Source organism: Pseudorasbora parva, chromosome 2, assembly GCF_024679245.1.
Source record: "Pseudorasbora parva isolate DD20220531a chromosome 2, ASM2467924v1, whole genome shotgun sequence".
Taxonomy (NCBI): domain Eukaryota; kingdom Metazoa; phylum Chordata; class Actinopteri; order Cypriniformes; family Gobionidae; genus Pseudorasbora; species Pseudorasbora parva.
The window spans coordinates 35,100,729-35,118,625 of NC_090173.1; the positions used below are offsets into that span (position 1 = coordinate 35,100,729).

At 35.8% G+C, this 17,897-nt stretch overlaps 2 protein-coding genes across 4 annotated transcripts; both read right to left on the reverse strand.

Annotated features, from left to right (window-relative positions):
• Positions 1 to 570: 570 nt before the first annotated feature.
• Positions 571 to 7,390, reverse strand: LOC137041520 (uncharacterized). 2 transcript variants are annotated; one of them, XM_067417921.1, is made up of 5 exons: positions 3,399 to 7,390; positions 2,659 to 2,757; positions 2,452 to 2,556; positions 1,605 to 1,744; positions 571 to 1,388 (listed from the first exon to the last, which is right to left on the reverse strand). In XM_067417921.1, exons 1-5 carry the CDS (start codon positions 3,475 to 3,477, stop codon positions 1,290 to 1,292), a joined length of 522 nt encoding a protein of 173 aa, XP_067274022.1. In that variant the 5' UTR covers positions 3,478 to 7,390; the 3' UTR covers positions 571 to 1,289. The 2 variants fall into 2 exon arrangements, with proteins under 2 accessions (XP_067274022.1, XP_067274014.1); XM_067417913.1 differs by having other exon boundaries at positions 2,452 to 2,757.
• A 116-nt stretch (positions 7,391 to 7,506) lies between these two features.
• LOC137041531 (nicotinamide riboside kinase 1-like) lies at positions 7,507 to 16,476 on the reverse strand. Of its 2 annotated transcripts, none has more exons than XM_067417943.1 (8): positions 15,976 to 16,476; positions 15,809 to 15,899; positions 15,647 to 15,695; positions 9,317 to 9,482; positions 8,108 to 8,179; positions 7,915 to 8,021; positions 7,726 to 7,822; positions 7,507 to 7,638 (listed from the first exon to the last, which is right to left on the reverse strand). In XM_067417943.1, the coding sequence occupies exons 2-7, from the start codon at positions 15,896 to 15,898 to the stop codon at positions 7,734 to 7,736; spliced, it is 573 nt and encodes a 190-aa protein (XP_067274044.1). In that variant the 5' UTR covers position 15,899; positions 15,976 to 16,476; the 3' UTR covers positions 7,507 to 7,638; positions 7,726 to 7,733. The 2 variants fall into 2 exon arrangements, with proteins under 2 accessions (XP_067274044.1, XP_067274035.1); XM_067417934.1 differs by having other exon boundaries at positions 15,972 to 16,474.
• Between the last annotated feature and the right edge of the window lie 1,421 nt (positions 16,477 to 17,897).

Genomic DNA, 17,897 nt, shown 5'->3' on the forward strand with positions numbered 1-17,897 from the left:
ATATATATTTTGGGGCTAGCAAATACAATTAAATTGTAACAATTTTTAAGATTTAAAATACGAGACTACTCTGAAATTTACAGAAAGCATCCTTGTCTGAAAACACAGTTCAAAATTTTGGTTTAAATCTAGCTTCAGTATATATACTGAAACTATAGCCTATAGTTGAGTCTGTATGCATGTCAGTGTAAAATTATATAACATTGAAATTTTATTTTAAAGGACTGTAAACTATAGGTGTTTGAACCAACATACAAAACAATTGCTATCAAAAACACATTTGTTAAAGCTGCTGAGTGAGAGTCAGTGAGACCTATAGCGGCTATAGGAACATGACGAGAGCGGCTGTACTATGTTCAGGATATTGCGTGTCAACAGGCCAAGTTGTGAATGCTAGGGCTTTCAACACATGCAACTGCAGCACAAATTGAGAATTTATCTTTAAAGTTTTGTAAATTGGTTTAAAACTTGTGTGAAATGCTGTTTTAGTTCAGGATTTTGGTTAATGGGTTTTAGTAAACAATTAAGAAAATCTGTAATACATCACACCAACACTTGTTTCCTAATGATAGACTTTTTTATTCTTGTTTTCCAGAAAATACTTTTAAAAAAGGGTTTTTTTCTGATGGCAGCTACATTACATTTCCCAGATACAATCTTTTACTTAAAAACAGAACTAGATGTGCAACTGATTTGACAAACACTTTTAAACCCACATCTTCTCACATATCCTCTTGTTTCTGGTAAGACTGTCATAAAAGATTTCCCCAAATGTTTTTTTTTTTGTTGTTGTTGTTGTTTGTAGCCCTTTGACTAAGATGTGCATTTAGGTGGACTGAAGTGAGACTAGACATGGCATTATCGGAAGAAGCGAGCAGGTTTCTTCTAAAGGGGTCTTGACATAAACATTCCACCACAGGAGGAAGTCTGCAGACTTGTCTCTTTCAAGCAGGCCGTGCAAGCCCCCAAGATAGAACAAGACCACAAACGCTGAAACTAAGTTGACATTTTCAAATCCTGTTTTTTGTTTGCCATAGTGACTTTTGTAATTATTTCTGTAAACACTGTATTACTGAAATTAAACATTGAGGTTATTCAAATATTTACATCAAGAACACCATCCACAGTGGATTATATTACACAAGTTACAATTTGTATATATTTAAGCAAAAGAGAATCAAAACTGCCCAAATTAAACACAATGCTCACTTAATGCTGAAGGATTTGAACTATCCTGCAAAGCTGAAAAAATACAAAATAACTGAGTAAAACCAATTTATGTGGATGTATCATGTAAACTCTTTCCTTCGGTGAACGGTCATGACCTCGTACACCTCATTGTTTGATCTTCTCTCTCCTTCTCTCGTACTTCTTATTAGTTTCTTTATCTGGAACAAAAGAAAGGTACACTCAAACACATTTGCTGAAAAATGCCTCTCAAAAATAAGATGAAAGTACCGGTCATAGATAAAGTGTAAAGATATGGCTGGAGATAACCAAGAATACACCCAAAGAAAAATCAGCATTTTCCAGTTGGGATATGTGCAATGCATTTACAAATCTCAGACAACTTTCAGATTTACAAACGGGTGTATGACATTCACCTTGGGCACCATCCACACAACTAACACAAGGAGTAACAGTAACAGCACACTGCCAGCCGTCAAAGCTATCACCGGTATCAGTAAATCATTCATGCCATTGGACTTAGGACTTTTGGAAGAGGCTGGAAGGATCTCTGGCTCTATAAAGAAGAATACAAATAACTTCAGTATAGCCACATTTGTCCATCACTTGCTTCAAACCTATATTACAAAAAAATTTTTTTAGATTAAAACCTTTTACATTAAAACTCAAACTTTTAATGTAAGTTTGTTGTACTGAATTTGGCAGGTAAGAAGTACGTCTGTTGTACTAGCTTTACCTTTAGGACGGGAAAAAAATTAATACTGTTCAAATGCTTGGGGTTGGTAAGATTTTGATGCTTTTCAAAGTCTTGTTTGCTCAACCAAGGCTGAATTTATTTGTTTAAAAATACAGCAAAAAGAGTAATATTGTAAAAAAATATATTTTTTATGCTGATTTGCTGTTCAAGAAACATTCTTAATGGTGTTCAATTGATGTAACAATTATCAATGATAAAAACAGTTGTGCTGCTTAATATTTTTGTGAAAACCAATAACCTTTTTTTCAGGATTTTTTTCAAGGAACACAAAAGTTCAAAAGTAAACATCTTTAATGTCCCTTTTGATCAACATGAAGCTGTTCCTATTGAATAAGTGTTTCTTTATTTTACAAAAATTCCTTCCTGACCCCAAACTTTTGAACAGTAGTGTATATTTAAATGATATTTATCACTACATGTATCTTGAATTCTAAATGGTCTGTAATTACATGTTGAAAATTAAATCTCAATGATAATAAAAAAGAAAAACAGAAATGTTCGCTCACCTTGAACCAAAAGAAAAACACCCGTCTCCACTGGGTTTTCTGTACCGTAAACATTGTGGGTGCACCAGTAAGCCCCAGTGTCTTCTAGTTGTAGGTTAAAGATTTCTATAGATAGAGTCTTCTTGTCATTTTTGATGCTAACACGACTTTTGTAGACATCAGGTACAGTTAATTTGTCCGTTGCAAAAAAGTAGTACAAGATTTTACGTTGATATGAACGCCGTCTGTAGAGATTCACACCCAGCGCGTCTTCCTTAGGTGCTTCACACACAATTGTGCAATTGTCACCATTATATTTGATCATATCTAAAAATGATTTAAAGAAAGTCTGGATCAGTAAAAACAGAAGTCAAGAGAACATAGAAGAATCAGGTTTTCCTGGCACTAAATGAGACACCTAAACCAGCACCTTGACAGCACAGATGAATGTACCTTATAAGACCTGCAGTATGTCAGCTATTTTTTTTATCATTTTGTGTTTTCATGCCTTAAAGAGATAAAACATTTACATTTTTTGTTCCTTATGTCATCTTAAACACTTTCTTCTGTGGAACATAAAAGAAGAAAATTTGAAGAATGTTCAAAACCAAACAGTTTTGGTGGCCTTTGCCTTAAATTGTCATTCTTCAAAAATATCTTGAGACATTCTTCAAAAATATCTTCCTTTATGTTCCACAGAAGAAATAAAGTAATACAGGTTTGGAATGACATGAGAATGTTTAAATGATGACAGAATTACATTTTTTAGGTGAAAATGTACTGTCCATTTAATCTTGAGCCATGTTCAATTTTAAAGTTTTTAAACTGTCAGGTGACATTTTGGATGCACTCTTAAATATGAAGTGAAAAGAAATGTATCACTGTCTTAAGTATGTCAAATCTAAACTAATAAATACTGATGTAACAAATGACTAAAATGTATATTAGAGGAAACTCAAAGCACTAACCTGCACTTGCAACAAGATTGCTCAGACAAAGAACAACCAACAACAAAATGACTTGCAGAGATCTCATTGTTATTGCCATAAGTGTATCTTAATCAGAGTCCTCAATATAAACACAGGAAACTAAAACTGAATGTGTGTCTGCATTTGACGTGTATATATACATGTGCTCCAGCCCACAACCTCTGATGTCACTGACATCTTAGTCAGAATACTTTTAAGTCAGCAAGCAAAAACATTTCCAAGCGTCCATCTTTTGAACGAGTAAACACAGTCATTCAGTTAATTTCACATATCGATTGAGGTGATGAGCTTCAACTGAATGGAAAAATGCAAACTGTGTAAACAGGACATTATGCAGCAAGACTCACGGTAACATCCTTTAAGTTGCATATTGAAAATGCTACATATGCCATATAGTTCAACCGAAAATTTGAATTCTGTCAGTATTACTTTTAGTATGTCACATTAGTCATTAATGACATCAATTTCATTTTTGGGTGAACTAACCCTTTAAGATGTTGACACAGAATGTAGTGTACCCCGTAGAAATGATGGCCAAACTTTACTGATGGTTTATGATGTAGATTATGTCCCTTTTCACTCCAAAAAAAATTAAAATCTCATTCACAAACTCTCTCATTCTGTTGCATTATTATTAAAGTACACAGTATATTACACAAAACACTCATACTACTAACAGTTAAAGGTGCACTATGCAACCTTCTGTCCACTGGAGGGCGCCTATTCAAAACAAAGGTGTAGTTTGATGACGCAAAGTTTGAGCGCAGTATCTTGGGACATGTGGTCTTCACCTCACAGCCGGTGGAAAATAAGACACGGGCAGAAATAACCTTCATGAATGCGGTTATTAACGTTGCTGTAGTATGAAGCAGAGCAGGAGCAGGTGTTGCGAAGCTGAGCACGGCTACTGGGCGCTATGCTGACACGTCCCGGTCCTTGGTTAAAATAGCAATTTTCTCACAATTTACAAAGAGTTGTAAACATTTGGGATATTGTAGGTACTCAACTGAACAAAATATATAACACTGGCCTAGTGGTTTTTGGATATTTTTTGGATAAATACTACATAGTGAACCTTTTACAATTATTTACAGACCTTAATGCCTCTTCGGAGGTGCTAATAGACTGTAAAATTTGTATCTGCAAAGCAAATCCAAAATTAAGCTTTCCCCTTCAATACCCGTAATAGAAGTCCTCCTTAGTAAGACAGATAATGTAGATCTTAAAGGGATAGTTCAGCCAAAACTTTAAATTCTGTCATTTACTCACCCCCATGTTGTTCTAAACCTCTATGAGTTTCTTTCTTCTGCTGAACACAAAAGATGATATTTTAAAGAATGTTTAACCAAGCAGATAGAACGACCACTGACTAAAAAAAAAACTACTAACCATAGTATTTACCCCCCCATTTTTCCCAGAGTAAATGATGACAGAATATTCATTTTTGGGTGAACTATCCCTTTAAACATATCTAAAATCTAAACTTCAAATTTTGATTCGTCTGACCACAGAACAGTTTTCCACTTTTCCACAGTCCATTTTAAATGAGCCTTAGCCCAGAGAAAACACCAGTGCTTCTGGATCATGTTTAGATATGGCTTCTTTTTTGACCTATAGATTGTTAGCCGGCAACGGCAAATGGCACGGTGGATTGTGTTCACAGACAATGTTTTCTGAAAGTATTCCTGAGCCCATGTAGAGATTTCCGTTACAGTAGCATTCCTGTAGGCCTATGTGATGCAGTGTGCCGTCTAAGTTCCCAAAGACCATGGACATCCAGTATGGTTTTCCGGCCTTGACTCTTACGCAGAGATTGTTCCAGATTCTCTGAATCTTTGGATGATATTAAGCACTGAAGATGATAAATTCAAACTCTTTGCAATTTTTCTCTGAGAAACTCATTTCTGATATTGTTTGACTATTTTCACTGCAGTTTTGGGGGAATTGGTGATCCTCTGCCCATCTTGACTTCTGAGAGGCTCTTTTTATACCCAATCATGTTGCCAATTCAGGGTATATGCAGGAATCCTGAAGTTAATTTCAATACCTTTTTAACTTTTTAAAGACTACTCAAAATATTTTAAGACCTCACCGCACTTCAAGTTCTAATCGACAACAAACCTTTAATAAACAGTTGTAGTCGAATTTAGACTTAAAATCTCTATCGTATGCTAATTTTGTATCGTTTATATTGCATATCTGTTTCGCAACGTATGGAGGGCGACACATTAGTGTTGACAACATTGTCAGTAGGGATGCAACGAAATCAAAATTCTTGGCCGAAACCAAAAAGAAGAAACCAAAGCCGAAAAATTTAATTCAAACTAAAATGTTTAACTCGACCTCACTCATGTGTACATTAAATGATAATGTGCATGCTTACTGGCCTGCAGAAAGGTACAGAAATTGAATAAGTTCAAATGTAAAATAACTGCATATTTAACTGTTTAAATGAAAGATTAATCCTTATTAAACTTACAAAAGCTATTCAATCAAGAGTGTCAAACTAAATATAAGGACATCCCTCAGGCAGCAGTAAAGGCTACTGCGCCTTTAAGACCTGATGCAGGGATATGCTCGTCTTTCTCGACTGTGCATACTATACAGTTCACTTAAGGCATATTCAGACTATGTCTGCTAGGATACTCCCCAAGATGGACATGTTGACATAGTTTCTTGTGTGAGTTTGTCCGTTTAAGCGCAAGACTTGAAGGAGAACTCAATATTTGCGCGCTGTGAGACAAGCACGCGCTCTCGGATGATGCACAGCGTCAGATCTTCTCTCAGAGCGTGCAAGTCTCACAGTGCGTCTTCACGCGAGTGATGACGAAGAAAACGACTGGTCATATGCGCATACGGCAGCACTCGCATGCATTGAACAAAGTTTACAAAGAGGTGAAACAGCTCGGTAGGTGGCGATTTTACCCGCCACAATTCAAAAGCAGCCGCATTTGGCTGGTGGCGGTGCTAATTTCCATCCCTGGCGCGCGCGCTCCGAGCCGATCTCAGACTAACTGTTGTTTTTTAATACTTATGGGGATGAAAATATATATATTCATAAATACTTTTTGGAGTCAAACTCTTTTGACAAAGCTTGAACAAAATACTTTCAAAATCTAAGACTTTATAAAGCTGTGATAAGACTTTTTAATACTTTATAAAGGTCTTAATTTTCCCAAAATTGATTTATCACCTTTTAATACTTTTCAAGACCCCGTGGATACCCTGCAATTGGCCTAATAAGTTGCAAATTGTAATTGATCCTCCAGCTGTTTCTTATATGTACATTTAAATTTTCCAGCCTCTTTTGGCTACCTTTCACAACTTTTTGGGAATGTGTAGCTCTAATGAAAGCCAAAATGAGGCAATATTTGGCATGACATTACAAAATGTCTCACTTTCAACATTTTATACTTTATCTATATTCTATTGTGGATCAAATATAAGTTTATGAGATTTGTAAATTATTGCATTGCTTTTTTATTCACAATTTGTACAGTGTCCCAACTTTTTGGGAATCAGTTTTTTAGATCTAAGTTCAAGGGAACATGCAAACTCTTATAGTTATCTAAACATCTCTGAAACCCAAACCACACACACATATATTTAAACTGACGTGTTAATGCAGTATTTTGAGGGTTCACACTACATTTATGGTCGGTGTAACTAAATTTTTTTTGTTTTTTACCGCATGGTGTCCATCATCTGTTATTTCCACCACTTCATCAAGCGACTTTTTTAAAACATGACACTATTTCACTTCTTTGCGTTTCACGTTGCCTCTCATATTGAGCTATTTGGACTGCAAACATGACTCGCTGCCGCTCACACGCGAAAAGGTCGACACACCATAGCTCCAAAAATATGCAAAAAACGTAATAGTACTCGCACATGAGTTACGTTCAGCGTGCAGGATCTTTTGTTTTTTATCGTCTCTATTGTCAAGCTTTGAGCATATTTTTCCCGGCAATGTATGTGCTTTGGTCCTGATTTTGCTAAGAAATAGCAAAAGTGAAATCTATCAAGTGAAATCTGTTCATTCACTAATTTTGATGTGTTTTAGATTGTTGTACGACAAATCACATAGTTTGCGTCAAAATAGACTTTAATGAAGAAAGTGAAATAAGACATTAATGAATGTTCTGATGAACACTGTATTTATAGTATACATGCTGAAACAGTAAGCTTGAAATGTTGGTCTAGGAACAATCGTCGCAATCTAGGAATTCAATTCAAAGAGAGAAAGAAATTATGTTAATTGCAAAATAATCTAAGTACGCTGTGATATTTGTGCTGAATTACTCACATGAAAACTCATCTCCGTGTTACCATAACAATTTTCTGAATGTCTGCAAGAACTGCTGAGAGTATCGTCTCTCTTTTCTGTGTGCCATCCAGAAACACTGTACAAAGTGCAAAGGCTCTCAGCCACACTTACACAATTCACCACAATAAAGATGAATTAAGTGCTCATTATATTAAAATATTACAGTACCTATGTCATGTACATTTTCTTCCATCGCTTTTCTGTTTTTCACGTACATGGGCCAAACATACCCATCAAAGTAGCCTGGTGGATCTGGAGGCACATAGACTCTTAAGCTATCAATCAGAAAGAGATAAAGGTGCTAGTCTCCATCAAAACACAGATATTCATCAAACTCATCTAACAAGAGTCTTGTTCCTACCTTCTTCTCTCCTTGCATGTCTCATAAGGGATCTGCAGGAAATACTTCTTGTTGAACAAGCTATTAAGAGGCCTGGAAGTACAACATAGATACATGAAAACACATTAAAGGGTTAGTTCACCCTGAAAATTATGTCATTAATTACTCACCCTCATGCCAATCCAGACTCCGTAAGACCTCTTTGGAACACAAATGAAGATATTTTTGTTGAAATCCGATGGCTCAGAAAGGCCTCAATTGGCCACAATGTCATTTCCTCTCTCAAGACCCATAAAAGGTACTAAAGGTGTTGTTACAAGGCCCATCTCACTACAGTGAATTCAGCGGTTCGGATCGCGTGTAAAACCACCAAACTGCTGAAATCACGTGACTTTGGCGATCCGAACCGCTAAAGCTCAGAGGCTTCAGGAAGATGTGTTTTGAAATCGGCCATCATTAGGGTTATTTAGGGTTTTTTCCACACAACATTTGTTTCCGTCACATCATAAAATCATTGTAGAACCACTGTAGTGAGATGGGCTTTGTTATGACGGCTTTAGTGCCTTTTATGAGTCTTGAGAGAGTAAATTACATTGTGTCCAATGGAGGCCTTTCTGAGCCATCGGATTTCAACAAAAATATCTTCATTTGTATTCCGAAAATGAACAGAGGTCCTACGGTTGCTGAACGATATGAGGGTAAGAAATTAATGACAGAATTTTCATCTCTGGGTGAACTAACCCTTTAAACTGTTCAATCACGAGAAATAAAGCATCTGTACATGATGACACAATCTATACCCAAATTATGATTTGGCGTACTGACAGGTGAAGTGAATAACATTGATGATCTCGTTACACTGGCACATGGCAAAAAGTGGGATATATTAAGCCTGGCATTCAATGTGCAATTTCAGCAATATTTTTGTTAAATACCAACTCTAACCGTACGAGTAAATCAAAACGCTCACTATTTATGTGCTCACAGTCTGATGTTCAAGCTGCGATTTGACGGCTCACACTAAACGTGTGAAATAAACACACTGGATGTGAAATGTTTTTTGACCTTTGATGCATGTAATCCTTTTGTATAGGAGACCTCTAAAACAAAAATAGAAACATTAAAAAAAAAGCTTTCCAGAGTTTTCAAAACTCTTTTATGTCTTTATCTTACATAAAAGGTAGTCTGTTGAACTAAAATCTGAATTAAACAATCAAAATAAAACATTACCTATGATTAAAAATGAGAAATCCCTCCACTATAAGAACAAACACACTGGGTGGCTCTGATGCTGTGGATTTCACTGCACAACCACGAGATATCATGAAGTTGTCAGGATCCTCCTGCCACAAGCCAATGTCTCCCATCATCCTGTCCATATGCAGGGCATCCAAACCTGCAGGAGTTTAGATTTTAAAAAAATAATAGGGTCAATATATAATTGTGGGAGATTTTGAGTTTGAAAAATTCTGGGAAAAAATATATTTATTTACAAAATATTATTATCTTTCCTGATAAATCATCCCTGAAATATTTTGTTTTTATTCATTGCCAAGCTCAGGCATAATTTATTTCAGATATTTAGTTTTAAAAACAAAAAGTTTAGTCATTATTTGGTCAACTATGTTACGGACAAAACCAATACGTTTTAACTTTAAGTAAATGGCAGACATTTAAAAAAATCATTACTCTTGGAAGAATATGTGTCTATTTACCTACCTTTTCAATTCAAATACCCTATTAATTTAGAAAATACACATTTTGTTCAATTAAAACCCTTAATTTCAAGTTCTGAAGTAACCGGTCTGTATATTTTTTTTCCAAACTGCTAGATTTATGATAATTTTTTTGATTAAATTATGCTGAGGTATATATTTGACAGCTACTCAGTTTCTAAATATTTACTTGGAGATTAGGGAACCATTAAAATACATATATTTTTTAAAAAACATAATGGTAACTTAATTGACAGCCCAGTATCATAGTTGACAAAAGTAACATAGTTGACTGGACATGACAAAGTAGGATGATGTATTTAACAAAAACAATCCTAAACTATATCAATTATTATATATTAGCTAATCTTTTATTGTATTTAATCAAGACCTGTTGAATTTTTCATGACATAAAGGAGAAATACAGACGCACATCAGTTTACAAGGATCAATCACAACTTTATTAACAAGCACATACACTCACCTAAAGGATTACTAGGAACACCTGTTCAATTTCTCATTAATGCAAATTTCTAATCAACCAATCACATGGCAGTTGCTTCAATGCATTTAGGGGTGTGGTCCTGGTCAAGAAAATCTCCTGAACTCCAGACTGAATGTCAGAATGTGAAAAAAAGGTGATTTACTACAAGCAATTTTGAGCGTGGCATGGTTGTTGGTGCCAGACGGGCCGGTCTGAGTATTTCACAATCTGCTCAGTTTCTGGGATTTACACACACAACCATTTCTAGGGTTTACAAAGAATGGTGTGAAAAGGGAAAAACATCCAGTATGCGGCAGTCCTGTGGGCGAAAATGCCTTGCTGATGCTAGAGGTCAGAGGAGAATGGGCCGACTGATTCAAGCTGATAGAAGAGCAACTTTGACTGAAATAACCACTCGTTACAACCGAGGTATGCAGCAAAGCATTTGTGAAGCCACAACACACACAACCTTTAGGCGGATGGGCTACAACAGCAGAAGACCCCACCGGGTACCACTCATCTACACTACAAATACGAAAAAGAGGCGAAAATTTGCACAGGCTCACAAAAATTAGACAGTTGAAGACTGGAAAAATGTTGCCTGGTCTGATGAGTCTCGATATCTGTTGAGACATTCAGATGGTAGAGTCACTTAGTGCCAATTGGGCATCGTTTAAATGCCACGGCCTACCTGAGCATTGTTTCTGACCATGTCCATCCCTTTATGACCACCATGTACCCATCCTCTGATGACTACTTCCATCAGGATAATGCACCATGTCACAAAGCTCCAATCATGGTTTCTTGAACATGACAATGAGTTGACTGTACTAAAATGGCCGCCACAGTCACCAGATCTCAACCCATTAGAGCATCTTTGGGATGTGGTGGAACGGGAGCTTCGTGCCCTGGATGTGCATCCCACAAATCTCCATCAACTGCAAGATGCTATCCTATCAATATGGGCCAACATTTCTAAAGAATGCTTTCAGCACCTTGTTGAATCAATGCCAGGTAGAATTAAGGCAGTTCTGAAGGCGAAAGGGGGTCAAACACAGTATTAGTATGGTGTCCTAATAATCCTTTTGGTGAGTGTTTTAATCATAAGCAAGAGATCCTAACATAGAAAACAACAAAAACAACAAAAGTATCAAAAAAAGCACTTACACAAAAATTCCACCATGTAAACATTTTGAAAATCTTGTTTGTGGAATGAAAAAAATAATAGTGCACTGCAATAAGTAACAATAACCAAATAGTGTTTTATTCTGTTGGTTAACAGAATAAGTGTGCTGCATTGGATCAAAATTGTAATAGTGCAAACAGTTGTATCTCAAAAACATTCAAATGTCAGAACCCAAGTAAAACATTTGCATAACCCTCCAACTTCCAGGCGTCCATGAAACCGGCGGAGACAGAACACACTCCCCATTTTGTAACCCAAGAGCATGGCCAATTATGTTTTTTTTTTTCAATGACTTTGTCAAGCTCAATCAAGTAATCTTTGTGTGTGTGTGTGTGTGTGTGTGTGTGTGTGTGTGTGTGTGTGTGTGTGTGTGTGTGTGTGTGTGTGTGTGTGTGTGTGTGTGTGTGTGTGTGTGTCTGTGTGTCTGTGTGTTTTGTTTTGAGCATGTTTTTGTGACATATGAGGACAAAAATGTGTATAATGACATGGGTATGACATATAGGTATTACAAGGAGAGGGTGAAATATGAGGACATTGGCCATGTCCCCACACTTCAAAATGCTTATAAATCATACAGGATGAGTTTTACCCAAAAAAAGTAAAAATGCAGAATGTTTCCTGTGATGGGTAGGTTTAGGGGTAGGGACAGTGTAAGGGGATAGAAAATATGGTTTGTACAGTATAAAAACCATTACGCCTATGGAATGTCCCCATATGTCACAAAAAAAACATAAAAAACGTGTCTTTATCTGTGCGTGTGTGTATATCAGAGGTGTTAGTCCAGGTGCCAGAAAGTAGCCCAGGTGCCAGAAATCCTGTCCAGCCGCTGTTCCAACCATCACCTCTACCAGATAGATGAGCTCATTAATGAAAGCAACTCTTCTAGATGTAGAGGCAGATCCAAAAACATGGCAGGATTTTTACTTTCTGTCACCTGGACTATACAAGTATGGTGTCTATATGTGTGTGTGCTTGACCGTATGCTTGTGCCACGTGTTTGTTAGCGTGTGTGTGTGCATGTCCTTAGTGATGAAGATATGATTTGGCAATATCTTCCCACACATCTCTTTTTATTTCAACATGACGTGCTGTCACGAGCTGTGAGGCAGGAATCAACCTGAGCACATCCTCAAATGGATACCATAGCGCATCATCACGCATTGGCCAATATTAACGATTGTGTAACGGCGCTGCTTTTCTGCAGCAGATAATCGTGGCATTTGCTTAAAAACAAGTTTACTTTTATAATATTTATTACAAAGTCTTTTATAGTTACTGTACAATAAGAATATTAAATGAACTCCTGAAAACTATGAGAACATGTCATGAATGTCAACTATGTTACTCTTGGTCAACTAAGTTACATTTGCAGAGTAACATAGGTGACTGGTAACCTTGTTGACATTTTTGCTGTTTTTAGGGATAAAATCAAAATGGTTGCCTAGGACCAGACACCAAATGGCATTTTACGGAGAGGTTCTTCTAAAAATTATATGTACAACTGAGTAAAATTGAAATTCAAAGTTATTTATGAATTCATTGTAGTAACATTGTTGACATATGATAAGTACACATTTGCCCCAAGCACTACTTTAAGTGAAATAACTGCAAATGTGGAGGGAGAACATACCTTGGAGTCTTGCTAGTTTTCTCTTCAGGAGAAAATGACATAATGTGGAGCAGGTCATGTGATTTGGAAAACACACTCTTCCTTGAGGGGTGTATTTGCTATGGGTAACTTAGATGACAGCAACTTCTCGGACACATATTCAATTTGTCAATTTCTATTGAAAATGTGACACATTGCCCAAAAAGACACATTGTTCACATTTACATCAACTTAATGTAAATAATATAATTACAACTGTTTTTGAATAAGTTTTTTAAATGTTTTTTTAGGTAATGAGATTGTGGTTGTAATTCATTTCGGACGGTTATTTAGTTGACATTTTAGGGATATCTAGTGAATTTTTATAAATAAATAATTATTTCCATAATAATTAACTATGGAATCTGTAAAGACAAGATCATGAAGAACACTGGAGACTTTTTAAATTTTATTTTAATAAGCACGTTTGCGAAATAAATCTCATGGACATGAAAACTCCCTCAATTATATATTGACCCAATAATTAATTGAATGATATATTATATATATATATATATATATATATATATATATATATATATATATATACATACATACATACATTTTAGGACTGCACGATTAATCGAAATCGAACCGCAATCGCAATTTGGCTTGTGTGCGATTATGAAAACTCAAAGGCTGCGATTTTAATGAAATAAATAAATGCCCAGTGTGTTAGCGAAGAGCGGCTCTGTGATAAACGCTGTTCTGTCTAAAAAGACTGCGAGTTTGAGTCCCTTATAACCTGCGTCTGAAAAAGCAACACGAATCAAACATCTTCACAAACTAGTGAAGCGTTCATAAACCTCTTCAACAAAAGACAACGTTTAATTAATAACATGTTTTACCTCACTTCATCGTCAGTCGAGTGTGTGTGAGCTGATGTGGCTTCAGAGTGAGGCAGACGATGCGTTATTCTATCTCAATCAGCACTGCATTATAATACACTTTAATATTATGAAAATACCCATGACGGCTTGAAGAACTCAAATACACCATATTTTGCTGCAGTCGTGTTTATTGTCTTCATGTTTAATCAAAGCGTCTCTATCTTCTGTTTACACCGCGTTAGCTTCACATCATGGATTTCCAATTACTTCTCTGAGGCAAATGTGGCGTTTTCCGCTCGAGGGCGCCCTCTGGCTATTAAGCATTATTTTCTTATTATTGATTACCCAAAAGTTTTTAATTCATACGGAAAGTATGAATTAAAAACTTTTGGGTAATCAATAATAAGAAAATAATGCTTAATACATTTTAAAACTTAATAAACTTTAAAAAATTATAAATTTGTTGGACAATCCATGTTTTTCTTCAATGTACAGGAGTTTTTTTCCCCCCACAGTGGATGCACAAGAGGTTCATATCTCATATTAAAGACAGACTTTAAGAATAACTCCTTAGGCTTAGACCTTTCTAATGTTTTTTAGTCATAGGCTGTCTGCATATTAATTGTTTTTTTTTTTTATTTGTTGTGTAAAATGTTTTCTGTAAAATATGACAAAAATAATAATAATAATTAGTATTAGTATTATATTGTTATATTTATTCTGACGTACTCTTTTTTATTTGTAATTATGAAAATGTTATTGTAATGGTAATATTTCTTATTTAAAAATATTTTTAGCAGTAATAAATCATAATTATTATTATTAGTCACATTAATATAAAAACACAAAAGGTTATCTACACACACACTTTTCATTTGTAAAAAAATATAATATTTTATATATATATATATATATATATATATATATATATATATATATATATATATATATATATATATATATATATATATATATATATATAGGGGTTGGACAATGCAACTCAAAAACTCAAACATTGGCCAATATTGTGTTGGAGGTTTCACACCCATACACCATATTCTAAATGATTATGTAAGTTACATATCAGTAGGAAGTTTAGTGCAATAAACATTCAGATATTAGTTTTTCAGTATTATTATCATTATTTGTATTATTTTTATTGCTCATATTTTTAGATAACCGTCTCAGACAGGTTTATTAAGTTTTTTTTTTTAGGTCTTCTTAGGTCAATGCAATTTTGATTTCATTAAGGATTTTAAGGAAAGTTTGATTTAAAAAAATATATATTTTTTTTATTAAAATTACTATTGAGCAGCAAACAGGTATATGAAGCTACAGGAGTCTCAGGAATCACTCCATGCAAGCTGGCATTTGTGAATTAAGTTGCATTCCAGCCATCAGTAACTAAAAAGAAACATCAAGCCCAAAAAAAAGTTTTCCTCCACCAGCATCACAGACATTGCCACTGTTCTGGAAGGGGAATGCTCAAATGACTCATCAGTCATTCCTAAGATGAACTGATGATGTATTGACCATAAAAGGAAGCCACATACTAAAAATTGTCTATATATATATATATATATATATATATATATATATATATATATATATATATATATATATATATATATATAATTGTGATATAAAATACACCATTGTAACATTAATTTCTGAGAGAATAAGAGAACTGTTCTTACTGTCATATTGCTTAAAGCCATTGATATCAGTAGAGACCACAGAGTCATCCTGAGTAATAGACACAAATTAATTAGGATTCGTCAGCTATGCTTTGGGTCTAAATGACCTACTTAAATAAAGAATTGCAAATGAATTAATATAAAGCGGGTGTGGTAGCCTACCTTGAAGAAGTCGTCTTGAGAAATAACACAGCTATTACACAGAAGCTCCTGAAGGCTTTTACTCAGAGTGGTCTTTCCTCCATTTGTCATCCTGTTACATCATTTCATAATTCACATATGATGGGACAGGACATGGGAAATAAACCGTTTAGTGTTTACTCACCCACCAATTCCTATGATTACTTTTTTCATTTTGCCGATGTTTTCATCGTGTGTTTTTCATTTCAGCTTTTGTTGAGAAGACAGCTGCATGCATTTAAGTAGATTGGGTGCATTTTTGCAAGTGGTTAGTAATTTTTTTTGTTACGGTTATAACACTTAACACAGTTCATCTCGTGTACCTTGCACCTCTTCTTCTGTTTACTTTTTTAGGGTCACAACTGCTCAATAGCGCCACTTGAAGCGCTGGGTCGTCACTGCTGGTGTGTAGGATAGGTCATACAAAAATAAAAATCGTCTTTACTCACCCTCGCCGGATTGCACACACGCATTTTATTTTCTTGCAGTATTTACATGGGTTGTAACCACTGATCTAAATAGAGTCATATAGATTAGCGGTTATAACTCATGTCATGGCGAGAGATTGCTCAATTCTGTGCATGCGGTTTCATGCAATTCTAAGGTCTGTATATGTGTAAGTCAAAAGTAGTATACTTTACAAGGCTGTGCATTCACGTACACATAAAAAACAAAGTATAATTTTTGGCTTTAGTTCACACAGAAATGAAAATTCTGTCATTTATTCCTCACCCTCATGTCGTTCCAAACCCATAAGACCTTCTTTCATCTTCGGAACACAAATTAAAATATTTTTGATGAAATCTGAGAGCTCTCTGACCCCTCTACAGTCCCTGACAAAAGTCTTGTCGCTTATCTATTTTCTAGAAATACCTGATATTAACCTGACTTTTAATTAATTAATTGGTGTTAGAAATAGCTCATATGAAAAGCTAAAACCCTCCCAAATGATGTTTAATGCACTGAAATAAAGAATTTTCATAGAAAAAATATTTGTCATTTAATCAAGACAGAAAGGTCAAATTTTGGCAAGACAAAAGTTTTGTCGCCTATACAGAAATTGAACAAATTTACTGCAAATACAAAAATATGTCAGCAAATTAAGTTGTGGTGCTGTGAGATCCAAATTTAATATCTTGTATGACTTCCATGAGCTTGATGGACTGCATCCATGCGGTTTGGCAAGGATTCATACAATTTATTGACGAAGTCATCAGGAATAGCTAAGAAAGCAGTCTTGCATGGCTCCCAGAGTTCATCAATATTCTTTGGTTTCGTCTTCCATGCGTCCTCTTTCATCCTACCCCACATATGCTCAATGATGTTCATGTCTGGTGACTGGGCTGGCCAATCCTGGAGCATCTTGATCTTCTTCGCCTTGAGGAACTTTGATGTGGAGATGGAAGTATGCGATGGAGCACCGTCCTGCTGCAGAATTTGGCCTCTTTTATGGTTGGGAATATAAGAGGTAGCTAAGATTTCTTGGTATTTTAGACTATTGATGTTGCCTTCCACCCTGCAGATCTCTCGCACACCCCCATACTGGACATAACCCCAGACCATAATTTTTCCGCCACCAAACTTCACTGTTTTCTGGGTGAATCTCGGATCCATTCTGGCTCCAGTAAGTCTCCTGCAATATTTGCGGCGACTGTGGTGTAATTCAACAGAAGATTCATCTGAAAAAACCACCTTCTGCCACTTTTCCAGCGTCCATCCTTTTAGCAGGCTGTGGGCCTTGGCAAATGCCACACGGTTTTTCAATTGTCTTTTGTTTAGTGCTGGCTTCTGGGCACTGATTCGACCATGGAGGCCATTTCGAGACAGAATGCGACAAACAGTTCTGGTTGACACAGGGACTTCAGGTGACCAGGTCTCATGGAGCTCTGCTGCAGTGGAAAATGGGCTGGCCTTGGATTTTCGAGCCAACAAACGGTCCTCTCGAGCAGTTGTCTTGCGGGGTCTGCCTGACCTGGACTTGTCAAAAACGTCTCCAGTCTCTTCAAATTTTTTTTTTATCCTCTGTACTTGACGCTGAGACACATTGAAGGTGTCTGCCACATCAGCAGTG

Coding starts and splice junctions, on each gene's coding strand:
- LOC137041531 (XM_067417934.1), bottom strand. CDS start 16,000: ATGAAAAAAGTAATCATAGGAATTGGTGG. Junction 15,696..15,808: donor CTCAAGACGACTTCTTCAAG/GTAGGCTACCAC, acceptor TCTATTACTCAG/GATGACTCTGTGGTCTCTAC. Junction 7,823..7,914: donor AGAAAATGTACATGACATAG/GTACTGTAATAT, acceptor CACTTTGTACAG/TGTTTCTGGATGGCACACAG.
- LOC137041520 (XM_067417913.1), bottom strand. CDS start 3,477: ATGGCAATAACAATGAGATCTCTGCAAGTCATTTTGTTGTTGGTTGTT. Junction 1,745..2,451: donor TGTTTTTCTTTTGGTTCAAG/GTGAGCGAACAT, acceptor TCTTCTTTATAG/AGCCAGAGATCCTTCCAGCC. Junction 1,389..1,604: donor TTGTGTGGATGGTGCCCAAG/GTGAATGTCATA, acceptor CTTTTGTTCCAG/ATAAAGAAACTAATAAGAAG.